The sequence below is a fragment of the Arabidopsis lyrata genome (assembly GCF_000004255.2).
Source record: "Arabidopsis lyrata subsp. lyrata unplaced genomic scaffold ARALYscaffold_3, whole genome shotgun sequence".
Classification (NCBI taxonomy): Eukaryota; Viridiplantae; Streptophyta; class Magnoliopsida; order Brassicales; family Brassicaceae; genus Arabidopsis; species Arabidopsis lyrata.
In genome coordinates this window covers 774,959-801,273 of record NW_003302553.1, presented here as the reverse complement: position 1 = coordinate 801,273, position 26,315 = coordinate 774,959, and the positions used below count along the sequence as shown (strand labels likewise).

The window sequence follows — 26,315 nt, the reverse complement described above, 5'->3', positions numbered from 1 at the left end:
TTGGGGCATATAAAAACAAAAATATAACAATAATTGGCGTTGGTGTGTTTGGGATTACTTGTAGACGCGGACTGTAGCAGCACCACACATTACAGCCAAGTTCTCATTATTTTATTTAACCTTTATTTGGTTTCAGACAACATCAATATATATAGAGACCATATATATATATATATATATATATATATATGAAAAAGTCCCTTCACCAAATGAACCTTTTTAAATTCCATATATGATATTTAAAAAAGTTATATGGTGAGGAATGCGGATGATAGCTCAATCAGAAAATATAGTAACCCGTTTATTGGGGTTTTATTTTACTTCTGAAGTTTAGAATATTTATGCATTGTTTCAAATATGAAACTTTATAGAGTCACATAAATGAAAGAAAAAGGCACGTAAATACTTGGTTTGGTTGACAAAGCGAAGACGAAGAGATGAAATGAAGGATGAAGATGATTAGACAATGACAAAACACAGAGAAAAGAGATGAAGTTATTTTCTTTTTTCCCCCCTTTGGATTTTTGCTAATTGTTCCGTGGCAGTAGTACAATTGCACCGTACTTCTTTTTACCTGGCCCTGAAAAATTCTGATAAACTTTAATGTACTTTTAAAAGCTAAAAAGTAGAATAAAGTACTTTGTAAAAAGTAAATCATAAAGTACTTTTTCTTACCCGACGCAGCCTAGTTGAGTTGAGTAATCTGACCGTAATTTTTTTTTTTTTGTCGTCTGAAGCAACCTGATTCATCTGCGATTTTTCATTATTTACATTTCATTTTTTTTATTATTTACACGGCATTAGGCTTAGACATTCAATTTTTTAGAATTTTGTATGACCATGATTAACAAATTTACCGAGTCTAAAGTCTAAACTATTGTACAAGCCTGTATTACATATTTACATGGAGTATTTTTCATGTAAAAATCACAATGTAGAAAAAGGAAAAACAGAGTGTGGACTGTGAAGCACATTCAATGGTGGGCAAAGGCACAAAGCATGACATATCGAAACTTTTGAGCACATTCAATGGACGAAGTGACGATGAACACAAAAGTAGCTTTAGAAATTAGAAAACCTTTACATTTTCATTAATTTAATCTAATCAATAAATGCCAAAAACATATTCAAAAAATTATACAACTTTATACCACCAAAAAAAAATGTTTTTTGTGTAACCATGATATTAAACTGACAATGACGATACCTATAGATTTTTTGTTTTATTGGTTACAGAAAAAAACAACACAGAACATAATTACATACAGAGATGTAAGATATCCATTTTGTTGGTATAATAAGCAGAGCTACAAAACCCACAACACATATCCAAGGTTGGAGCTTTTATTCTTGTTTCGCTTTGATGTCTACTCTAAGTGTGTGTGACCAATGAATGATAATAATACAGTAAATACTTGAGTCTTAACCCACAATATGTGAAGCTAAGCATTAACCTGACAATGTTTCTTCTTATGGTACCATCAAATTTCTAAGTATTCAAACATCCTGCAAAAGCTGTTATATCGTCAAATGGGGCGTACTGGGCGTACTCCTATATTCCCACGCCTGGTAATTATCCGGTGAGACGGTATAATAATGCCTTTTGAGTTTCGGATCAAAAGTTACAAAGCTCTGTTTCTTCTTCAGTTTATACAGTATCCTGTAAAATGGTGAGAAGTGAGACAGAGTTGGATCAGGCATTGATTGACGATGGAGAGTTAAAGGATTGAAGAAGAGAATCGGTTGAGTGGTAAACGGAGTAAACCAGATTATAACCTTGCTCATCTGTAGTGTTGTTGCCTTCCGCCAATTGTTGTGTCCTGCAATTGTCAAGGTTTTGTGGGTTAGAGAGTACCATGTTTTCGTCTCTGAACGAATACCTTTACTACTATGGGGTGGACATTCAATTATTCAGTTTATTTTTGTTTTGGGGCGGTTTGGATGAAGACAGGCTAAGCAAACAGAAAGAAAATGTTGAGTTTAAGAGAGGTACCATGGTGATGAGGAGTGACTGATGCCAAGTCCATTGCAAGTGAGTATCATTCCCTTAAATCTAGCCAGATATTCCTGCGTACATATAAAAGAATCGAGATATCTCTAAATACTGATAATGCGAAAGGAGCTAAACCGAATTCGAAATCTCAAAGTAACAGTTCATACCCGCAAAGTGTATTTGTGGATCTCGTAAATACCGGTCAAATCATACTCAAAACGTAAAGCAGGGTCCATTAGCACTGCAAGAATAAGAGAACAAAAAGCAAGTTACATGAAGAAATCAGGTTACTGAAGTTTTGGTAACCAACCTCAACTCTGAAGAGATATAATCGACACAAATCTACTTCAATCAATATCTAAATGAAATTGAACCTAGTTATTATGCAACGACTTTACCATTATAAGCTTCATTAATCTCTTGAAATTTTGAAGTAGCCACAGTATCACCATTGTGCTTATCAGGATGCCACTTCTGCATATGGAAAGAATCTCTCAAAAACATTCACTAATCAAATTTCAATCTAAAACAAATGTTACCAAATCTGAGTTATTTACTAACCAATGCAAGCTTCCGATAGCTCACTTTGATCATCTCTTCAGTTGCATCATAATCAACTTCTAGGATCTTATAGTAATCCTTCAAAAAGAGTAAATAATCAGATTCATATTAACAGAGTGAAACTCAGTTCCAATTCAAGAAGATAAACAACACAAACTTGCAAAATTAGACAAAACCAAAACCTTCAACAATCTAATGAATCACTCGATAGAAATGATACATTCCATAACATGAACAAACTTGCAATTTTTATCCCAGAAAAAAATCTCAACTTTTTACATCACAACAAGATTGAATCACAGAAACAGCACAAACCCAGTGATTAAAAAAAAACAGAATTTGTTGTTACCTTGGGAGGATTGTTATCTTCCATCTGATGCAGAGAAGAACAGAGGAAGAATATGAACAGAGGAAGAATATCTTCACACATCATCTAACTGAAGAATATAAACCCTAAAAAAAGGGACTGCAGATTTTTCTTTTTCCCTCGTCAATAATCAAACTAATGGTAGAGGAATTACTAAAATCTTTTTTTTTCCCATGAAAAATTGGCAATTTCGACAGAAATATCAATCGAATCTGTGGTTATTTTCGTAATAGGGAAGAAGTTTAGAAGAAGAGACTTGGCTCTTACTTTTGGGGTAACGTTCAAGATAGAGATAGATAGCCGATAGCATGAAGAGCCAACCGGCTCACTATGTTTGACCAAACCGGTTTACACTTGATTTCAATTGGTTTTACACTTTATTAGATTGAATTCAATCACGAATGATTTAGAATTTGCATTTTTATCTTATAGCTCTGAATGTATCTTAACAACATTATTAATCTTTATATTAAGGTTTAGTATAGCTCTGCTTTGGTTCGGTACGAGTTAGACTTAGACACCGTAAATACGACGATTGTCTTTCTTTTTTTTCGGAAAAGCCCCTACAATGGTTCCAACAGAAAAAACACAGAACCAATCAAAGACAGTATTTTACCAATGGTTCAATTGGTAAAATAGAGCAGAGAGCTTCAATCATGCGGTAGCTTCTGCTTCTGCGTCAGTTTCAACGGGGACAGACGGCGAAGAACTGTTCTTGCTGCTACCGCTTCTACCGCCTTTCAGACGCGACGACACGTTGTCAATGGCTGAATTGAGTTGGCCGATTTTCTCATTCAATATCTCTCTTCTCTCCTGTTATAAACACCAAACCCACATTTGTGTCTTAGTTTAGTATTTTTAATAACAAGGAAATATGAGATTTGCTATCAATTCAGTATTACTAAGTCTTTCTTTTTACCTCTAGGCCTTCATCATAGTACATCGGCTGCTCTGGTTTCTTGAAACCATATTCATTTTCGTTCAGCACTGATCTTCGGATCTGTATCAAAAAGCATGACAGCATGTGGAAGTAAGAGATCACATGATAATATCATCCCTAGCTCGGAGAGCAAAAGTAAACACAAGAATTTATGTTGTTAATGTTTCTTAATTTCATTTGGAAGAACAAAGCTCAGAATCATTTAATCACTTGCAGAAATCTCAGAGATCTTAGCGGAAGAAATAATACCAAGAATAAACAGCTGTAAGTATGCCTTAAGCCAACATAATTTATGTTAGAATTGAATAAATAGCCGGAACTACAAGACTACTTTATTGTTAATGTTCTTGATTTCAAGAAGAACAAAGCTCGAAATCAGCTAAATCATTTCAAGCGAGTTGGTAAAGATCTAAAGCCAAAAATCATATACAATCTATGTCTAGTTTCTTGTTATAGAAACTAAGAAAAAAAATGTACCTGTGGAGCAAAGATATAAGCGAGAGTTCCAAACACAGCACTTCCTAGAAGAAAACCGGTAACAAAATCACTACTTCCACCACCCTTACTTGCGCCACTGCAATAATCAACCCGGTAAACTGTCAGATGTAGTAATCAATCACCTAGAGGTTTAATGGTTTATATTGAGAGAAATATACCGGTAACCTGCAGAGACCGAGAGTTTGTGACTGCGATTTGATTTTGTTTTAAGAGTCAATGTAGAGCTCTTGCGAATGGCATTGAAGTTTGTAGAAGACAAACGGTGTTCTTTGACATGAGAGTCACCTGTGCCATAAGGTGTGAAGAACCCGAATCAAGAAGCTGTTTTGGTTCAATTTGAGTAAACTCTTACAAAACAAATAAAGGCAAATGAGAAGAGTTTCTATATAAGTAATCTAAAGATATGGAGAAACCATCAAATACACAGTTTCAAACCATATGTTAGTCCTTTACTTATATCATTTTGCTAAATGTTGAACTAGTATCAGAGACTATGAACACAACATTGATCTCGCTAAAATGCTATTACCTGACGGAGGTTTTGAAATTCGATTGCGAGAAAAACTACATCTCTGCTCCTAAATCCCAAATCGGCGAATCTTTCTCCGGTTACTCAGAAATTGAGATCAAAATGAAGCAGATGAACTGAAAACTGGAGGAGAGAAAAGGCGATTGATTACCTGAGAAAGAGATAGGAGCTGCTACCAAGGACGCCATTTTACATCAAAACGAAGATCTGAGAGCAACATAGAAGAAGAAGAAGACGAACGAACGAACGAATATTTACGCCATTTGTCCCAAGAGAAGTGTTATCTATTTGCTAACATACCCCCTTTAAGTTACTTTTTTCCCCAAATACACTCAAAGAGTTACTCATTTGCTAAAACCCTTCCTATTATTTGTAATTCACAAATTTGACACAACATATCACTTAGGAATCAAGTTTTTGAATGAATTCTAGAAGTCAACTGCTTCTATGCTGTATATCTACAATGAACAAGAGTCATAAAGAGAAGAGATTAGAAATTAGCCAAAACACACTTTAGATCAGTCAAGTCAACCAAAATCAACATCCGGTCATATGTTCTTTGCCCATGCCTTGATATGTACAAAGCTGTGAGTTGGGTCTTCTTCATGATAACCAAAAGACCCAAAATAAAAGACACTACTTTGGTTACTTTTTAAGATATGTTTCCTATGAGGATTTGTCAGGGAAGTCTCTCAAGAGAAACAGAGGAGTATCCACATTCTGCTTCTTCTTGTGTTCCCATCTAGACACTCATCTCTCATTCTGTTTTTGTTCTTGTCGTTTCTTTTATAAGGATGACAAAAACAAAGATAGTGAGAGAGAAGCTGCACTGTTTTCCTGATTCACCACCTTATCTTGTGGCTTATGACTACTGCTACTTCTATGTTCTTCAATTGAGGTTGTTCCAGCCATGAAAGGCAAGACAGACTCCTGTGCTCGTGGTCATGGTCGGTAGTTTTATTATTGTCTACCATTTCAGATGTCAGAAGTCCTCTTTGAAGCAAATTTATGAACAGAGGTATCCCTCCTGACAATGCTACATCCAGTTTCTACTCCTGTAACTGTCTTCAGCTTTTTATTCGCTGGACCTTCACACAACCCTTCTTTATTCAGATCATCCACGCTCACTTTCTGGTTCATGTCGGAGGATTTCACTGTCCCAGGCCCCGTCTTCTCATCCTTCAAGTGTGGGCTAACACCTATCTCTCCTTCCTCGATTTCTTCAGCCACTCCACGTTCTCCATATGAAACAGAGAATGCATTCTCCTTCTCAATGGCACCGCACGCTTTACCCTCTTTAGCTTTCTCCTCCTGTTTCAAATCCATGAATGCATCAATATTTGCATGATGTTAAGAAAGACCTAGCAACTGTCTACACCACTCTAAACTAAAACAGACCTGAGAGTAAGACTTTTTTAACTAGAGCGGAAAAATTGAATGGCCAATGTAAATTCAGAGAAGAAATGTATAATTAGCACAGGACTAGAACAACCCACCTTCATGCACGATTGCATTCTGTTCGACGTGCGATCAGTCAAAGACTCTCTGTTGCTTGGATTCTCATGGTGAAAGGTCTCACGAGTAGAAAAAGCTTTCTTCATATTTGGCAAAACACAAGACGCCGGAAGACGTGTGTTCTTAGGTGGATTAGAGCAACTCTCTTTTTTTCCTCGGAATACACCCCAAAGGAAAAATAACATGTTCCAGCCTGCAAACACAATGGATATAGCACTAAGCAATAGACTTTCTACAGTTTAAATCAGGCCTTACATTTAAACGGATCCTTCAACACATCAGTGAAACATTTTTGAAACTTATTGGAGAGTGTTCGAGTATGACTGAAGAGCCATACCTCCTCCTCAATGGAAGAAACAGATATTAATTTTGTAAGCAAGCATTGTAAAGATAGTGAGATTCCAAAACACAGAAGTTTAATCCTATTGAAGACAGTGAAACTTGCAACAAAACGTATGTTCATGAAGTGAAAGAGTTCTACTTAAGACTCTTACGCTGGCAATCCTGAGGAAGCTGGTTGGACGCAAAAATCAAAAGCTCAACACCCTCGAGGCTTCCCTTTAGGGCTAAATCTTTCTGAATCATGTTATCTACCAGAGGCTTATAATTTTTCTCATAACTGTGTGTCACAATAACAATTAATATATTTCGTCAGTGGATTAGGAAATAAATATTGAAACGACCAAAAACAGAATAACCATGTGAAACAAAACACAATTATATACAGTTACCTCTCGATGTCCTTGGCAAAGAAGAAAAGAGCCACATGCTGTTCCTTAGCACCTGTATCTTGAAACTGTGCAGGCCATGAACTAAGCCTGGGTACTTCATTCAAGGTGACTTTTTCAGGAAATTGTTTCACCACTTCAACCACCTTAGGTGATGCTGAGGTTGAAAGATACGCTTGTATTCCACTATGCATTGCTGATAAATTTCTGCTTTTCTGCACCTCCAAGTCCCCTCTGGTCAAAGGAAACAGAAGGTTTATCTACAAGTAACTAAACCAGAAAAGTGGTCTTCATAAAAAGGAACGAAACCATACTGCCAAATATACTCATGCTCTGGGATGGCTGAGGTTGTCGACAGAACATTTGGGGCAGCCACAGGCAAATCTCTCATGACCGGTTTTACAGAAGGAAAATTAACTTCAAGTTCAACAGATTGGAAAGCAGCCATTGCATCAGTACCAGCGAGTGTAGACTGGTTTCCATTTACTGCATTTGTCTGCTTGTCTGTCCGTAAATTTGGATGCCCTCCAGGCAATCCTTGGAATCCCACAGGCCAATCTCTTATGACCGGCACCTTTGAGGGTAAACTTTTTAAAGCCTTATTACAACCGGAATCCACATTAGACACTGAAGGCAAATCAGATTGCTCCAACCCTCTGTTTTTGCTAAAGCTGGGTTTTTTACGCAGTGCAGCATCAACCGCTGCTCGCAACCTATTGCCCTTATTAATATCTTCGCTAATATTTTGCTTTTGGTGATTACCAACAGCATCTTTGCTTTTCTCCCCCGCCTCTCTGAATTCCCTCGACCGAGGTAAACCATCTACATGTGCCAGTTCATCTTTACATTTCGTTTCACTTGATATTTGCTCGCTTGAACTACACTTTTCATTTTTAGATGAATCCCCCACTGCATAGGTGAGTAATAAATCCATGGGTGTCAATCATGATATCTTTAACGCAGAGAATTGTTTACTAATGAAGTAAAAAAAGCTATAACCAGTGAACATCGTACCAGAAGCAACTATATCTTCTAGACGGTTTCGACTTAGATGTCTGGCTTGCTTTGACAAGCTACCTTGTTTACCATCAGACTGCAAATCCTTCAAATCACGGGGACTTTTTGCATAAGGAATGGATGAATTGCCACGTGAAATGGATACTGAAGGGTTAGCTACTGTGCTCCGATCTTTCAGTTGCTTTGAACCTTTTACTTCTGAGCCATTACAACTAGAGCTCCCTACGTCTATACATCTACTTGACATTGATTTCCCTACATTTTTAGAAAATCCTTCCTTTACATCAAAGGAAGAATTTCCTTTCCCAGTCTTCTGTCGTGGAAGCATAACATCATCCACTGGTCTCACTTTTGGTCTAGAGCTCGAAGAATTAAACGAATTGGACTTGTAAAAGGAACCTACACAAACAGAAAACAAGGTGATATTATACAACCTTCAAAATCACCAAAAGTACGGCAAACAAGACAAGGAAGAACTGCGCTTGAGAGAAATTGTATCATATATCCTACCTTTAGGGGACCGGAGCTGCGAGTCAGTAGATCGTGTGCTTTCTGTGTCATCACTGGAGTAGCTATTGAAGGATGAGTGATGAGCTAGCTTTCTCGCAGGCTTCTCTAAGCCCTTAAATGATGTTTCTCGGGATAAAGCGGACACTCTGGGGAGAACAGATCTCTTGGGTGACCCTGTTGGAGCCTCAACTGCCAATCTTTTAGAATCTGGAGCTGTCTCAAATTTATCTATGTGCCTTTTGCTGGAGCTCTGTGTATTCCTGTTTACCTCACTTTCTCTTTTTCCCTTGGTTTCTGCACGTTTCAACTCAAGTTTGTTAGACAAAAAGAAAAAACCAAGTTCACAACCAAGTTCCTAATGTTTTGCACTAACATCATGTATCTTTACCTAGCTTCTGCTTTTCTGCTTCCTCAGCAAACTTGCATTCTTCGCAAAGCCAATAACCCTTAGGAACTTTTTTAAGCATTACTCGCATGCAATAGCTGAGGAAAAGAGAACACAACTATATAGTTAGTACAGAAAATGGTGATCAGTTAATAATAATAGGATAATCCAATTCACTTTAACTTCACTAATATTAACGTCAAGAATAAATCCTGAACGGCAACTGGCCATTAGTTCAGAAAGACGGGGTACCCCGGACTCCAAAAAGTACTCGATCTTTTCTTTCCCATGAACAGAAGCAGGCTTACGTGTGTTCTGCACCATCACTGCATCTGCTACAGATAGCAAGTAAATCCTCACGACCCGCATCTCCACAAGTATCACATACTTTTACCTGCTCAACAACATCGAGAACATTTTAACTTGAGATTTTTGTCACTAGGAGACGAAAGTAAACATTAAAACAAAAAAGAAACAGAGTCAGAAGTTCAGCCAACAAAATAGATGTGTTCTTTAATTCTTCCTAATATGAGACAAAACAGCATACTTACATCAAGCATTTCAGGATCAGTTTCACTCTCACTCTCAGACATGGCTGATGTGTTTGATTCATCTGCGTTATTTAAGAGAACATTTTCTCCTGACTTCCCAACCCTTCGTCCTGAATGCTTAGAACTTCCAGTTAAAGTATTTTTCTTGTCTTCAATATTATTTGCTCCTGACTTTTCCTTGACTTTTCCCTGCCCTAGAGTGCTTCTGGCCTGATGGTCACTACATGAATCTACCATGATGGAATCTTGCTCTTTGCGAGACCTATCTAATATTGGGCCATGGGAAATATCAGAAGATCTTATAATTTCCATACTCTCAGCATTCTCAGATGAAGTATCACGATTGGAATTAACCAGATGGCTCGCTTCACTAGCAGTGTTATGTGAACTGCCGGGAGCATTAACCCCAGAAGAACGCAAAAGATTGTCCCCGTTGAAAGAACACTGGCTCGCCAGTACACCATGGGAGTTCTCATCTGGTGACTCGTCTGACTTTGAACTGGTAAATTCCGCATTACGATGCATGCAAGATGAACAAGGAGCAGAGCAGACATTACAAGTTCCAGACTGCATTTTAGGACGACTTTTGCGACCCATGGAGCGATTACCAGCTCTTCTATCAATCTTCAGGCAAATCATAGAGAGAATGTTAAGAAAATAGTATCAGTGAATTTAACGAAGCATAAAAGGGAAAATTTACTGAAAAATAATTTCTAAAACCAAATTTTTTCATAAGACTTAAAAAACAGTATAAGCATTTCAAATAGAGCAGTGTGTATCCGCAGAGCATTTTTCGAGTGATGTTTGGAGATAAAATTGCGTCCTCCATGTGAGCGGTTCCTAGACTACAACCAGACATTCATGCTATTATCTAAAGGTGCGACATTCAAAGGAAGAGTCTTAATGAGATCTACATAAAACGCTACATATTATCCTCGGTTCTTAGACCATCTTTAAGCAAGAACAAGCCACAAAATCGCTAACACAAAAAAACTGATTCCAGATTCTACAGATAAACTTACCATAAGCAACAGAATTGATGAGCACAACTCGCAAACCGATTTCTAATCCGCTAATCCAACTGTGAACACACAGAACAAAGAGCATAATTAAGAACTGCAAAAAAAACATTAAGCACAAACCCAGATTATTCAATCTTAACAACATTTGCATAACATGCAAATTAAACACAATTCCTAACTACGAACCCTCAAAGAAATTACAAATTCACAGTTTTTTAAAAACAAAAATAAAAGAACAGTGACCAATCTCTGTATAGAATCACGATTATAACTCCAGAAAACAAGGAATCTAACGATAACCAAGCAAATTAGTCTCTAAAACTCTGAAAAATCAGAGTATAAGATTACATTGTTGAGGTCTCAAAATGATCTTCCTCAACATTTGGATTTCCGCAATCATCACTATCAGCATGAGCCAATCGAGAAGAAACAAAACCCTAAACTTACCATTTCTAGATTTTCGTTGTACAAATACAAACCCTAGTTCGTCTAAAATCCAGATTCGATTTCCTCTCTCTCTCTCTCTAGATACAAAGAGAATCTGGCGTGGCCCTAAGTTCGTTTCTCGATAATCGCTTTTCCTCGTGAAATACGAAAAACACAGAGCCCAGATAATGAGAGCTGCTATTAAATAGCCACCCCAAGGATCTATCTCTATACCTACACGTAGATACGTACGGGCATACATACATACACACACGCAATTATTTATAAATTAATTACTAATTTAGTCTAATATGACACGCAATAGTTAAGAGATTTTGAAAACGTGTTTAACAAGATGTTTTTACAGTGATTAGTTAGTATTTTACCTTTTACCGCCATGAAAGCATTTCTCTACTCTGAAAATTTCAGAATTCTGCACTGTGACAGACATTTATATACACACAAATTCAAAGTTTTTTCACTTCTTCGTCAAATTTAGTATTTCAATTTATTAACTTCATTGCTAATTTGGTCATTTCATTTGAAGAAGTTAATTTTAATTGTTTTTCGGTTCCCACTTATCTTTGTGTTGGGAAAACGACACGTTTAGGCCATTTGTTAACGTTAAAATATTAGACCAAACCAAGGATAAAATTGCAAAAGTGCCATTTCGTCATCCTAACTCCTAAGTTTATTACTGTAATTGAAATTTTTTTAGTTCAATGGGCTAGCCCATTTTTTGGGCCTTTTAAGAAAATTTGTGATCACGGGCTAGATGGTGATGTGATGTGATGGGCTAGATGGTGATGTGATGTGATGTCCATTGATAGTGTCCAGTCCTGGTAAAATCAATTAGATTTTTTTTTTAATGCCATTAAAACTAAACAAAAACAAAAAAAAATATGAAATTTTTTGATATGTCAAAAACAAAAAATCAATAAAATGGCCCACAAAGATCACATTGTTCAGAAAATCAAATATTATTAATCATCATCTCCTCAACTTCGCCGCATTTTTCGCTTTCTATTACACTTTTTTCGTTTAATTCTTTTTATTTGCACTTCACAATTAGCTTAATAACTTTCCTAAAATACTTACCAAAAAAAATAACTTTCCTAAACTCGCTTATTTTTTCCTTTTTATTAAGATATTTTTTAAGTAAAAAGATCATAACGATACTTTGAATAATTTTCAATTTCCTAATATAAGATTACTTTTAAAGTCGGATCTAGAAAAAGTTTAGACTTTAATTTGTTTCTATAGGTGGGTAATTACAAATGTTTACTGATTTTGAGTCTTTGACAATTTCTATGGGACAAAAACGACAAGTGTGGTAATTAGAAATTATAATGACCTACTTCCCCAGAATCACGGCATGAACATTGGCAATACCAAAGAAGGAAATAAATCCCCACTAATTATTTTCTCTATAAATATCTTAAACCCGTTTTATTCTTTCTTAACAAATCATTCATTCGAAATCAAGAATTATTAACAAAAAAAATGGCGAATTGTATCAGAAGAAATGCTCTTTTCTTTTTGACTCTTCTCTTTTTACTGTCAGTCTCCAACCTCGTTCAGGTAAACCACCAAAAACAGATTCAGTTCATTTAAATAGGTTGTGTAAGAATGACCAAAGGCTATGAAAAATTGATGGTTATTAGTTTTCTGATATTGAAGTTTTTTGTATGACAGGCTGCTCGTGGTGGTGGCAAACTCCAACCCCAACGTACGAACTCAAAACTTGTGTGGTTTCATATCATAATAATTTCTTAATCACTAATTATTAATAATTTTGATATATAAACTTTAAAGTAACAATTATGGTGTTTTTGTGATATATCAATTTAGTATCTTGATAATTTGTTCCTTTCTGTGTTGTTTGTGATGTGCTTTTGGATGGAACCTTCAACGTAGAATGCAACTCAAAGTGTAGCTACCGTTGTTCAGCAACATCACACAAGAAGCCATGCATGTTCTTTTGCCTCAAGTGTTGCAAAAAATGTCTCTGTGTTCCTTCTGGTACTTACGGCAACAAACAAAGTTGTCCATGTTACAACAACTGGAAGACTAAAGAAGGCGGCCCAAAATGTCCTTAAGTAACACTTCTTATTAGATATATTTGATAATATGGATCAAGTTTTGTACCATCAATCACTTACTCTGTTTTGCTCTGTTTCTACAAGTTGGTAGAATCTCTATTTGTCTTTACACTTTTGTTTGTTATGTCTTTTTTGCTCTCTATAGTTGTGTTAAACGTGTAAGTTCGCCCCATGTGTCATGGATTATAGTATCTTAGGTTACATATTTATGAAATGGGCTTCATTATCAATTGATTTGAGCCTACAAACATGTAGCCAGAACGAAGCCTTATAGCCATAAAGCCCATCAAAGTTGTGATTGATTATTATTATCAACTTATAATATTTCATTCATAGATAAGATAATCAAAAATTCTAATTTATCTCTAGTGTTGATGATTGGCCAAATAATATTGGTTGTATGTGTGGAAGCCATGTTCTATGATGCTGAGAATTGTAATAGGACTGTAATAACATCTTTACACGGGTATATTTATATGAATTTATAAATGGATTTAAATTCCATTTTTCTCTATTAATGTTCATGTCAAAGAGTATTTAAACCCATTAATGAATTTATAAATTAATACATATGTCACCATGTGCATGTGTACCCACATGGATACTGATAGGAGCTGGAACAAGAGAAAAAGGTTGTGTCAACTGTCCATGACTCGGTGTAAATGGTGTATCACGTGAAAAGAATGGATAGTGTTATTAAAAATCCTAAGTCCAGATCACTATATTTTTTCATCAAATAATTCGAAATTTCGAATAAATATATTTCAATTTCCCTTTAAGTTTGAACTAAAATAGTTTTTCAGCACTTATAATTTGTTGATGTTCATACTATAATCTCTAAGCAAATATAGTGTTCAATTTTCATTCCTTAAGATGAAAAATAATCTCTAAGCAAATATAGTGTATAATCCCCCTTTAAATAAAAAATAATCCCCATGATCATATATGTGTTTTTAAGTTAAAAATGTTAATATTTCATTTTTTGTTGGGTCAATGTTAATATTTCATTTCTAAAAGTTTTTTTTTTCCTGTGGAATACGGTTACTACATAGTTAGTGGTTACCAACTTCACATTATAAAACTTGAAATTTAATCGAATCGTGAAGTATTTGTCAGTCAATCGTGAGACGATATTCATGACCATTTTGTCGTTGACTTTGTTTTTGGCTCAAAATTTTGGACGGCGATAAAAAAAAAAATCGTTGACATTGTTTTTGGCTGAATCGTTGACTAGGATTCTAGGATATAAGATGTGAAACGAAGAAAACAAAAACCAATTTATCCACACGCAATCAACTATGTAATTATACAAAAATTAGCATAAGCAATAGTTTTATAGACATTTTTTGGAACTTTGGAAATTAAGAAAAGTAGAAAGAAACAAACAAACTTATAGGTCTCATCTCAATTTGAGGCTCAAGAATTAACGAACAAACTAGAACAAGAACAAAGTAGAAGGAAAAAAAGGCGGGAAGTGGGGTCGACACTATTCAAGAAATTGCAATTTAACCCCAAACAATTTTCAAATCAATCAATTTGGACCCCCAAAAATCAGTCGGATACTGGATTTGGGGAGCCAGATGAATGGGAAACCTCCTCAATGAGTCTGGTAACTTCGGCCATCGAAGGACGACTATCTGGGAATTGAGCCGTACAACTCATACCGATCTTCAATAAACGAATGATGTTCTCATTGCTCTCAGGTTGGTACCTTGTGAGCTCGGGATCAAGCACATCGGACGGTGATTGTTGATCGGTAACAGATTGGACCCATCTTGGCAAATCGACGCCTTCTTCATTCAATTGCTGATGCGTTGGAGACTTACCTGCAATGTAATGTTCCATGTTAACACCGCAGCACTTGCAAAAAAAACAAAACGCAGCTTATAAGATAGATATGTCCTTGATTGTTTGTTACCTGTGAGTAATTCAAGGATTAGGACGCCAAAGCTATAGACATCAGCTTTTTGGGAGATTTTGCGAGCATCGGTGACTTCAGGGGCACGGTAGCCATCAATGCGGTTAGGTGCAGATGTAGAACTAATGATAGGAGCAAGACCGTAGTCAGAGACCTTAGCTTCATAGGAGTCAGATAATAGTATGTTCGAGGACTTAATGTTCCCATGAGAAGTTGTTGCATCACGCGAATGTAGGTAGCTAATCGCTCTTGCAGCTCCTACGGCTATACCGGCTCTGGTTTCCCAGTTCAACGGAGTTCTCCCGTTTCCTTTGTTCCCTACAAATCCATTAAAAGAGCTTAAAAATCGAGCTCCAAGCATAATAATTTAACCAAGCCCATCAAGATCATTAACTAGCAACAAGACGCATAAGATAAACTAACTAAGAAGCAATGAGTAATCAATGACAATCTTAGCGAAACCAAGCCCATCAAGATCACATACTAGCATCAACTAAACTAAGAACCTGAAAACAAACAAACGCATAAATGGTGATTTTCGATTTTTACCGTGCAATAGCGCAGACAAGCTTCCTCTAGACATGTACTCAAAGACGAGAAGCTTCTCGTCGCGGCTGAAATAGTAAGCGATCAGAGTCACAAGATTGGCATGACTCATTGATCCCAAAACCTGCAATCTCTCTCTGAACTCTTTCTCAGGCACCACAACGTCTCTTAAACGCTTCACAGCCACCACTAACCCATGATCAAAGCTTGCCTTATACGAAGACCCAACTGTTCCTTTCCCAAGGACCTCAGCTGAAGCCTTCAACAATCCATCCAAATCGAATTCCCCGAAAGATTTCACGAAAAAGGTCAAATCTTTACTCACCACACCACTCTCCGACGCCGTAGCCTTCGCCGGCGGGACATCAACAACCCTTTCCTTGGGTATAGCAGCTGAGGAGGTCGGAGCGGCGACAGGAGCTTCAACATTTCTAGCTGGAACGTTCTCTTCTTTCTTTCTCTTTCTACAGAGACAGAACAGAATCAAAAGAAGCAGCAATAGACCAACAACACAACCGATCACAATTCCGGCAATAGCTCCGGCGGATAATTTGTCGCTATCCTTTACCTTCGGCGGCGTATTGGGTCCTCCAGCGTCACCACTGGGGCTCTCTGCCTCACAAGTGTTTAAGGGCTTCCCACAGAGAGTGTTCCCTTCAAAAGCGGTTCGAGGCCAAGTCGACAACGAATTCGGAATCGATCCGTTTAATTGATTAGAAGAAACATTGAACTGTTGAAGACGAAGCGTGATCTCAGGGATCGGACCTGAGAGTTGATTCCTCTCTAAATACAAAGTAACCAACCGGGTCGCGGAATTGACATTATCCGGGATCCGACCCGAGAACTTATTCTCCCCAAGATTAAGTCTGATTAGGTTTGGAAGCGTGAAGAGAAACGACGGAATCTCACCGGAAAAGTCATTACCTTGGAGATACAAGTAACGGAGGAGAACAAGGTTTGAGAAATCCGCAGGGATTGGACCAGAGACAGAATTGAATCGGAGAGAGAGAGTCTTAAGCTGGGTTAGATTACCAATTCCACCGATTGGTAAAGAACCGAATAAACCAGCTCCGGGTAATCGGAGAGCCGTGACCCGACCCGCATCGCAAGTGACTCCGTGCCAATTACAAGGAGAAGAAGCACTCATGTTCCATAACAAAGGACGGCCACGAACACTTTTACGAACAGCGAGTAAAGCTCTCCGGTCAGAGTCTAGATCTGAAGTCACCGCCGCGAGATAGAAGACGAAGAAGAAGACAACAGAGAGACTTAGCTTACGCTTGTACTTCATCTTCTTCTTCTTCTTCCTCAAACTGTGTAAATCTTCGTCTCCTTGGTTTCAAAATATATATCGACTTTTCGAGATGGGTTTTGGGAAATTTTCTGAATTTATTTCGGCTACGCGTAAACGAGTGTTTGAACAAGAGACTTTTTTTTTTTTTTTTTAACAAGAGTTTCAGCTCTGTCTTTCTCTCTCTAGAGCCGGCTAAGATAGAGAAAATCATCATAATTGCAGAGAAAAGGAAAAAGAAAAGTTACTCGTTGGAATTTTTCCTTTTTTACAAAAAAGTAAAGAGAATCTTATGTATTTAATGTGACAGCTATTTTACAGAATATAATTAATTAATTAATAATATTAATATGGTTTATGAATATTGTTGAATACTATTAGTTGTAACGATTTATCATACTAGTCAACTGGGCATTGCGTTACATAAAAGATAATAAATCACTGTTATTAATCTCATCACTGCAGTAATGTTTTTGTAGACGTTTAAACGACCACTGTTTTTTTTTATTAGATCAATAAATTAGCTCGAATTAAAAACTAATGGTCGTTATCATTTTGTTTCTTTTATGTTTTTTTTTTTTGCAGGTTGAGTGTGACCAAAGACAGACCAGGTCTGTGAAATAGTATCTCTGAGCTACCGTTGACAAATGACAAACAAAGATTAGTGTCTCTCAGACACCGTTTTTATTTTTGTTATAAGAAATGTAAAATTTTCTGCAGTTTCTCGTATATGTACTTTCTTAGACAAATATATTGGTGTACCAGCCGGAAAATAAGATAGAACCATTGACAATCTTATTACAATTTTATGTATCTTTATCAATTTGATAAGGAAGGTAATAGAAATGGTCAACAGAAAACTTAGTTGTTGTATTTATGAACTATATATGTAATATGCTTCAGATTGTGAATATTTCAATTGTTCATTTTTTTGGTTTTTCCCCAATCAATTTTCTTATATATTTGGTTATATATCTGCGTCTTTTTCAACAATGAATTTTAACAGATTTTAAATATAAGTAGTGGCACAATAATGATATTGATATAATCACTATGCTTACAAGTTTAGAAAATTACCTCATATGTTTGATACATTTTAAACTTCAAATATTGTTTTCCCTTGTTCACATCTATAGTGTATTAGTGTTATTTATTTTAAATGAAAATGTTTGCTTTCTCGTGGCTTTATTTGTATTTTTGTTTACGTGTACCCGTAAATCATGACTCTATTGGTTATCAGGTTAGTCAAACCGAATAAATTTCATTTATTTCAATTTAGATTAACAAACATTCCCCAAACCGAAACCGAAACCTAACCTCACCTAACTTTCAAGTTCAAATACAAGTGGATGACGACTAATAGTAATACAAATTGCTAAATGCTGATTTTCTCCAACACATTCTATAATTCACTCTTAACCTCATCGTCATGGCCATGACCATGTTTATCCAAATAAGAAACTGCCATGGCTGCATGAAGAGCAGCCCCAACAGGAAGAGCTTCTTCATCAACAAAGAAGTAAGGAGAGTGAAGCGGCTTACCAGCGCCTAGCGTCTCATTCTTTATCCCCAGCACGAAAATCGCAGCCTTCGTCTTTTGAGTGAAGAAGCTGAAATCCTCTCCTCCCATTGTCACCGGGAAATCATGGAAGTTATTCTTTCCAATCATCGCTTCCGCTACTTTTTTACCGTGCTCGTATAAGCCCTCGTCGTTATTCATTACCGGGTGAAGCGACGGCTTTTTCTCTTCAAAATTTACTTCTGATTTGCATCGGTATACCGATGCTTGTGCCTCCGAAATCTGCATCATCATCAAGAAACATTTAAACAGGATTATGGACCTACATTATTCGAATAATAGAACAAGATTGTAAAGAAAAATGGTGTAGAAAACATATCTCTTTACCTCTTTGATCCGTCTTTTAATGAATAGAAGCCCATCGTTGCTTAAGCTTCTGAAAGTACCTCCGAATTTTGCACTCTGCGGTATTACATTTTGAGCATGACCTCCTTCAATGTATCCAACTGTAACCACCTGAGAAACATTAAAAACCGATTTTTCATTCATTCAGTCAAGATTCTGATTCATCAAACACAATGCTTAAAAGTGGAAAGCAAACTTACACCGGCTTCGAGTGGATCCATTTCCCGCGAAACAATCTGCTGCAAGGCAACAACAGTGGAAGAAGCTGCAAGAACCGGGTCTTTAGAGAAATGCGGTGTAGCTGCGTGGCTACCTTGACCATGAACCGTGACTGTAAACAATCCTGCACCTGCAAGAACGGTCCCAGGCCTAGAGCCAATACCACCCGATGGGATCGACGGAAAGACGTGAACGCTGAGAATCCCATCTAAGTCGTCTAGAATCTCGTCTTTTAGCATTTCATAAGCACCTGCATAACCTTCCTCGCCTGGTTGAAACACAAGTTTCACAGTCCCCTTTTGCAAAAAAATTGTGTTTCATTCAAAACCCTCATAAGATTCACCAAATCAGAATTAGACTATATAGAAATTTCACATCTTAATTGCTGGACACACACACACTAACAACTCTAGAAAGTAGAAACACACACACATATATAGCATTCAAAGACATTGTGTTTCATTCAAAAAAAACAGAACGAGAAGAAATTGTGTTTCATTCCAAATCCCCATACGATTCACCAAATCAGAACCTGACCATATAGAAATTTCACATCTTAATTGCTGGACACGCACACACTCTAACAACTCTAGAAACACACACACACATAGCAATTAGCAATCAAAGACACACACACACACACACATATATCAGAATCTTGGAAAACACTAACCCACATTGAAATGATCAGTTTTGAACGCAGGGCACACACACACAATCAATCAAAATTATACATGTAGACTAAGTGAGAGAGAAAAAGGAGAGACCTTGATGAGATGTTTTCTGTTTTGAAGAAGCTTAGCAGCACCAAGAAGCATAGCAACATGAGTATCATGACCACAAGCATGCATCTTTCCATCTACTTTACTCTTCGATTCCCACTCCACTAATTCCTATTTGTTTTTGTTTACCAATCAAAGTCACCAATTTTTCAAAATCATTAGACAAACAAAGCAATCTAAAAATCAGAGTAAAAATCGGAACTTTGACTTAGATTTCAAGAACAAAAAACCTGTAACGGAAGTGCGTCCATGTCGGCTCTAAGTCCGAAAACAGGCATCGAACCGGATCCGATCCAAGCCACGACGCCAGTCTTCGCCACAGGATACTTATACTTCACTCCAAGCGAGCCAAGCTCGTCTCGAACAAGTTGACTCGTTTTGAACTCCTGAAACCCTGTCTCCGGGTTCTCGTGAATCTTTCTCCTAATTCCTCTCATCCACTCGAAGAACTCAGGATCCTTCGCTGAATCTAGCATCCCACGAGCGAGTGACTCGAGACCCGAACCAGAATCATAGCTCCCAGCTAAAGACAGAAGGGGGAGAAAGAAGAAGGTGACGCAGAAGAGAAAGAAGCTCTCTGAGAAATTCATTCTGTTTTTTTTTTTTGTTTCTCGATAGTATTAATAGAAGAAACGGTGAAGACGATGATGGAGGACAGACGGAGATGAATCGTCCGATCGATTTTTTATATATATAGTACATAATTTCACCCACGTGTTTGCAAACTATTCCACGTGTTTTTAAATATAGGCCTCTAATGTGAAATTGATAATTTATGTTATGGCATTCTTCTTGTAATATGAAGAAAATAATGAAATACCAAGAGATAGAAATGGAAAAAATCTTTTCCTTTGAGTAATTTGAAATTTGAATACAATGTACATATTAACAGTATAAAAGGGATATTTACTTGAAATGAATTAGTTCTTTTACTACACGATTTTACCATTTATGTTAATGTAAATTAACACTTTTGGAATAAACATCCCATGAAGAATGAGTTGTGACTGTTATAATAATTACTTTATTTTATGGTGTATATAAATATAAATAATGGAGAAAGAATTTATACTCGCAGAAGGATCGGGATACTGAAAATAAAGAGATGAGAGGAGGAGAGAGATTTCTTATAACTTCTTATTGTTGAAGTATGAATTGTGATCTTACATCGAACGAATTCGTTCGTTTATATAGGCATAAAAAAGTAAATTACTATGCGTGCATAGTGACGGTGGGCTCCACACAAAATATTATTTTACGATCGTTTACGCATGTGTATTTGATGTTGTAGCTTTCCTTGACTTTTACAACACTCCCCCTTGGAGACCAGTGTCACTATGTCTCTTGCGTAATATTTTATGTTGCCTCGTTAAAAACCTTTCTAGGAAAACCCGGCGGGAAAAACCATAGTAGGTAAAAAGAGTGCAACCGCGCAAGCTCCCCCTCGAATGATCAGGATCATAACTTACAAGTCTTGTTGACTACGCATTCCAATGTTATGAACATGTTTCCTGAATATAGAGGTGGGTAATGATTTCGTGAAGAGATCCGCAGAATTCTCGGATGATCGGACATATTTTACTTCAATGTCTTTATTCTTCACGAGCTCTTGGGTGTATGAAAAGAACTTTGGAGGGATATGTTTGGTTCTATCGCTTTTGATATATCCTTCCTTTGTCTGAGCAACACATGCAGCATTGTCTTCATACAAGATAGTTGGCTCCGTATTCAGACGAATTCCACTACTCGTTTGAATGTGTCGACTTATTGATCGTAGCCACACGCATTCTCTACTCGCTTCATGGAGTGCGATGATTTCAGCATGATTTGAAGAAGTAGCTACAAGTGTCTGCTTCTGAGAACGCCATGATATAGCAGTACCTCCAATCGTGAATACGTATCCTGTTTGGGATCGAGCTTTGTGTGGATCTGATAAATATCCTGCATCTGCAAAACCAATCATTTGACCATTTATATTTTAGGATAAAATAACCCTAAATCAATAGTCCCTTGAAGATAACGAAAGACATGTTTAATTCCGTTCCAATGTCTTCGTGTAGGGGATGAACTAAATCTAGCCAAAAGATTGACTGAAAATGATATATCAGGTCGAGTGCAATTTGCAAGATACATAAGGGCTCCAATTGCACTTAGATACGGTACTTCAGGACCGAGTATCTCTTCATTCTCCTTATGCGGTCGAAATGGATCACTCTCAACGTTAAGTGATCTAACGACCATAGGAGTACTAAGAGGAGTTGCCTTATCCATGTTGAATCGTTTTAGCACTCTTTTAGTATACGTGGATTGGTGCACAAATATACCCTTTTGGGAATGTTCAATTTGTAGGCCAAGACAAAACTTTGTTTGTCCGAGATCTTTCATCTCGAATTCCCCTTTTAAATAGTTTGTTGCTTTCTGTATTTCATCTTGAGTCCCAATTATATTTAGATCATCAACATATACCGCGATTATCACAAATCCGGATTTTGTTTTCTTGATGAAAACACATGGGCATATAGGATCGTTCACGTATCCTTCTTTCGTTAAATGTTCACTGAGACGATTATACCACATTCGCCCAGATTGCTTTAACCCATATAATGATCTTTGCAACTTTATTGCACATAACTCTTTGGGTTTAGATTTCAATGCTTCTGGCATATTAAACCCGTCGGGAACTCTCATATAGATATCTGTATCTAATGATCCATACAAATATGCTGTAACAACATCCATGAGACGCATTTCTAAATTTTTATCAGCCGCTAGACTCATCAAGAATCTAAACGTTATTGCATCCATAACGGGGGAATATGTTTCCTCATAATCAATCCCGGGTCTTTGAGAAAATCCTTGAGCTACAAGACGAGCCTTGTATCTCGTAATTTCATTTTTCTCATTTCGTTTTCTAACGAAAACCCACTTGTATCCAACCGGTCTCACATCTTCAGGTGTGAGTATAATAGGTCCGAATACATTTCGCTTATTGAGCGAATCAAGTTCGACTTGTATTGCATCTTTCCATTTTATCCAGTCATGTCTCTTTTGACATTCATATACCGACTTTGGTTCTGGATCCTCGTTTTCCTCATCAATTTCCTTTGACAAAAGGTATGAGAAAACGTCATCAACTTCATCCATTTTATTTCGATCCCAGATCTTTCCATTATGGATATAGTTGATAGAAATCTCATGATTTCCTTCAGGCTCATGATGCTCATCATTGTCATTAGACTCATGATTTGTTTCTTCCAAAATGCTTTCTGCTATTTTGGGAATATCATGCTTTTCAACTTCCTTTCGTTTTCTAGGATTTTTACCCTTAGCACCAACTGGTCTACCACGTTTCAAGCGTGTTTTAGACTCACGTGTATCATCTGCTTTTCCACTTTCTTGTGGAATTTTAATTCGAGCAGGGACATTTGCAGCTGGTATATATGATTTAGTTACCGTTTTGGTATCTGCAAAAGCATCGGGAAGTTGATTTGCTATACTTTGCAAATGCACAATTCGTCGAACTTCTATTTCTGACTGTTTTGTAGGAGGATCAAGGTGTAACAGGGATGGTACACACCATTTGATTTCTTTCCCTACTTGCTTATTTTCTCCCCCTAGAACCGGGAATACTTTCTCATCAAAGTGACAATCGGCAAATCGTGCCGTAAAGACATCACTAGTCTGCGGTTCTAGGTATCTTATAATTGATGGAGAATCACAGCCAATATATATTCCCAACCTTCTTTGTGGTCCCATCTTTGTACGTTGTGGTGGTGCTATAGGCACATACACTGCACAACCAAAAATTCTTAGATGGGATATATTTGGTTCTCGACCAAATGCTAACTGTAGTGGGGAGTATTTATGGTATGCACTTGGTCTTATCCGAATGAGTGCTTCTGCATGCAAAATGGCATGTCCCCATACAGAGGTTGGAAGTTTTGATCTCATGATCAATGGTCTTGCAATCAATTGCAGACGTTTAATTAATGATTCCGCCAAGCCATTTTGTGTATGAACATGAGGTACAGAATGTTCAACTTCAATTCCCGTTACCATACAATAATCATTGAATGCTTGGGATGTGAATTCACCAGCGTTGTCTAGTCTAACTCTCTTAATGGAATAATCAGAGAACTGAGCTTTTAATTTGATTATTTGAGTTAGAAATCTCGCAAATGCAATATTTCGAGATGATAATAGACAAACATGTGACCATCTGCTGGATGCGTCAATTAATACCATGAAATAGTGGAATGGTCCACATGGTGGATGTATTGGTCCACAAATATCTCCTTGAATTCGTTCAAGGAATTTTGGTGATTCTTTATCAATTTTGGCTGGCGATGGCCTTATGATAAGTTTTCCAAGAGAACATGCAGCACATGTCTTTTTATTCCCATGATATATCTCCTGGATTTTCAATGGGTGTCCATGTGAGCTCTCTATGATTTTTCGCATCATCGAGGTGCCTGGATGACCGAGGCGATCATGCCATAATGTGAAATCTTCTGGATTTCTTTTAATCACTAGATGCGATTCGATTGCACTTATATGAGTATAATGCAATCCTGAAGGAAGTTTTGGAAATTTTTCCAATATAAGCCTTTTTCCCGATTTATCAGAAGTTATGTACATATACTTCTTTTCATTCTCAGTTGCAGACTGAGTATCATATCCTTGAAGATATATGTCTTTGAAACTCAACAAATTCCTTTTAGATTTTGGAGAATACAAGGCATTTTTTATGGAAAACTTGGTTCCATTAGGCAACATAAAGTTGGCCATACCAGTTCCTTCAATCACGTCTACAGGACCTGATATTGTATTGACAATTATGTTTGTCGGTTTTAAGTTAGAGAAATATCTTTTTTCCTTTAGAATAGTGTGTGTTGTCCCACTATCTGGTATGCAAATTTCTTGAGCCATTTCCTTGGAGGTTGTTTCATCCATTTCTGTGATTAAGATAAACATCAATAAAATGAAAGTAAATTTTATTCATGAAAGGAAAACACACAATAATTATATATGAAATTGTTGTTAAAACAACATTATTTTTCAAAATAACAAAAGCATAATATTATATATATGGCATAACTAGAGACTATTTCAGCAGTCTCAATACAAGCTCTTTAGTTAACCGCATGAGCGGTCTCATTAATCTTTTCCGCTATTAGGAGTGCCACAAATAAATCCGAAAATTCGGTATACCCTTATGACATATACAGTTTTTGCTGGGTAATGTGGTTTTCATGAAACGTGGTATACGTTTTCTCAAGCATCTGAGAATCAGTGATAATATCACCATAATATTTTAGTTTAACCACAATTTCCATCATAGCGGAATTGTAATCCATCACTTTATCAAAGTCTTTGAACTTTAGACTTTGCCATTCATCCCAAGCAAGTGGGAGATTTATTGCCTTTCGATTATCAAATCGAGCCTTTAGGGATTCCTAGATCTCTCTGGGATCTTATATGTGTGCATAATCACATATCATACTTTCATCAAGGTGTCTTAAAATAAAGATCACCAATTTTTCCCTTTCTTGAACCGTCGAAATATTATTCTCTTTTACGGTTTTTATTAAGCCAAGAGATTGTAAATGTAATTCGACGTTGGCAATTCAAAAAATATATAATTGGCCAAAGTGATGTGCAGAGCCAAAAACTTAAGCTTCTCAATATTTGCCATTTGTTTTCTAAAATAAAAACATGGAATATTATTAGAAATCTTTATTTAATTTATTTTAAAACATATTTAAAATAAACCGTTTACATTAATAATGCAAGCGATTACAAAAAGAAAAAGCGTACAAACAAATAAACTAATGTTCAAACGAAATTCTTGCGGAGTAAAATCTACAACGCAAAGATTATAAATACACATAATAATGATTCCAAAAACAAATATTAAGAATAATCGAAACATTCTTCAAAACTTCAAAACTTCAAAATTCTTCTTCTTTTTTCGGAGAGAGTTTTTAGAGAGATGAAAAAATTTTGTTTTGATGAAATGAATGAGAAAATAAGTGTATTTATAGATTGAAAAATACTATTCCTAGCCGTTGGAAAGATTTGAAATTTTTGAAAAAATTTTGAAATTTTTCTTTGAGACCGTTGGCGAAAAAAGATTTAAACAAAAAAATTAATCTGAAAAATTAGAGATCAATAAGATAAAAATTATCGATTCAGATAAAAATATTTATACAGGTGAATAAACCATAATATAAACAAATAATTCACAGTGATATTATGGTGACGAATTATCCACATAGAAACAGTAAATATATATGTGGCGGCTCAGCCGACCGGTAGCAGAAATAAATATTTAAAGCAGTGTATAAAATTAAGGCGGCTCAGCCGACCGGCAACAGAAATAAATATTTAAAGCAGTGCATAAAATTAAGGCGGCTCAGCCGACCGGCAACAGAAATAAATATTTAAAGCAGTGCATAAAATTAAGGCGGCTCAGCCGACCGGTAGCAGAA

General features: G+C 36.6%; 6 protein-coding genes across 9 annotated transcripts; 1 reads left to right on the top strand and 5 right to left on the bottom strand.

The window, feature by feature from the left end:
* Nucleotides 1–1,204: 1,204 nt before the first annotated feature.
* On the bottom strand, nt 1,205–2,953 carry LOC9318326 (dnAJ-like protein slr0093). The gene is made up of 7 exons (XM_021031193.1): nt 2,904–2,953; nt 2,555–2,632; nt 2,392–2,467; nt 2,161–2,234; nt 1,994–2,067; nt 1,777–1,820; nt 1,205–1,660 (listed from the first exon to the last, which is right to left on the bottom strand). Exons 1-7 carry the CDS (start codon nt 2,925–2,927, stop codon nt 1,644–1,646), a joined length of 387 nt encoding a protein of 128 aa, XP_020886852.1. The 5' UTR covers nt 2,928–2,953; the 3' UTR covers nt 1,205–1,643.
* Nucleotides 2,954–3,362: 409 nt separating this feature from the next.
* LOC9318325 lies at nt 3,363–5,217 on the bottom strand. The gene is made up of 5 exons (XM_021031192.1): nt 5,040–5,217; nt 4,518–4,644; nt 4,339–4,435; nt 3,841–3,921; nt 3,363–3,734 (listed from the first exon to the last, which is right to left on the bottom strand). Exons 1-5 carry the CDS (start codon nt 5,074–5,076, stop codon nt 3,576–3,578), a joined length of 501 nt encoding a protein of 166 aa, XP_020886851.1. The 5' UTR covers nt 5,077–5,217; the 3' UTR covers nt 3,363–3,575.
* A 159-nt stretch (nt 5,218–5,376) lies between these two features.
* LOC9320411 lies at nt 5,377–11,268 on the bottom strand. 3 transcript variants are annotated; one of them, XM_021031190.1, is made up of 12 exons: nt 11,064–11,268; nt 10,617–10,710; nt 9,595–10,218; nt 9,352–9,437; nt 9,047–9,141; nt 8,659–8,952; nt 8,146–8,547; nt 7,446–8,040; nt 7,135–7,365; nt 6,898–7,022; nt 6,385–6,596; nt 5,377–6,199 (listed from the first exon to the last, which is right to left on the bottom strand). In XM_021031190.1, the coding sequence occupies exons 2-12, from the start codon at nt 10,617–10,619 to the stop codon at nt 5,864–5,866; spliced, it is 3,003 nt and encodes a 1,000-aa protein (XP_020886849.1). In that variant the 5' UTR covers nt 10,620–10,710; nt 11,064–11,268; the 3' UTR covers nt 5,377–5,863. The 3 variants fall into 3 exon arrangements, with proteins under 3 accessions (XP_020886849.1, XP_020886847.1, XP_020886850.1); XM_021031188.1 differs by having other exon boundaries at nt 10,617–10,675; XM_021031191.1 differs by lacking the exon at nt 11,064–11,268 and adding an exon at nt 10,965–11,057 and having other exon boundaries at nt 10,617–10,675.
* A 1,221-nt stretch (nt 11,269–12,489) lies between these two features.
* On the top strand, nt 12,490–13,353 carry LOC9318324 (gibberellin-regulated protein 5). 2 transcript variants are annotated; one of them, XM_002884298.2, is made up of 3 exons: nt 12,496–12,623; nt 12,738–12,771; nt 12,960–13,353. In XM_002884298.2, the coding sequence occupies exons 1-3, from the start codon at nt 12,546–12,548 to the stop codon at nt 13,139–13,141; spliced, it is 294 nt and encodes a 97-aa protein (XP_002884344.1). In that variant the 5' UTR covers nt 12,496–12,545; the 3' UTR covers nt 13,142–13,353. The 2 variants fall into 2 exon arrangements, with proteins under 2 accessions (XP_020888140.1, XP_002884344.1); XM_021032481.1 differs by lacking the exon at nt 12,738–12,771 and having other exon boundaries at nt 12,490–12,623.
* A 1,051-nt stretch (nt 13,354–14,404) lies between these two features.
* Nucleotides 14,405–17,233, bottom strand: LOC9318323 (probable inactive receptor kinase At3g02880). Its single transcript, XM_002882210.2, has 3 exons — nt 15,612–17,233; nt 15,063–15,380; nt 14,405–14,970 (listed from the first exon to the last, which is right to left on the bottom strand). The coding sequence occupies exons 1-3, from the start codon at nt 16,897–16,899 to the stop codon at nt 14,696–14,698; spliced, it is 1,881 nt and encodes a 626-aa protein (XP_002882256.1). The 5' UTR covers nt 16,900–17,233; the 3' UTR covers nt 14,405–14,695.
* Nucleotides 17,234–18,132: 899 nt separating this feature from the next.
* On the bottom strand, nt 18,133–20,568 carry LOC9320410 (IAA-amino acid hydrolase ILR1). Its single transcript, XM_021030593.1, has 5 exons — nt 20,055–20,568; nt 19,810–19,935; nt 19,024–19,338; nt 18,806–18,934; nt 18,133–18,700 (listed from the first exon to the last, which is right to left on the bottom strand). Exons 1-5 carry the CDS (start codon nt 20,412–20,414, stop codon nt 18,302–18,304), a joined length of 1,329 nt encoding a protein of 442 aa, XP_020886252.1. The 5' UTR covers nt 20,415–20,568; the 3' UTR covers nt 18,133–18,301.
* Between the last annotated feature and the right edge of the window lie 5,747 nt (nt 20,569–26,315).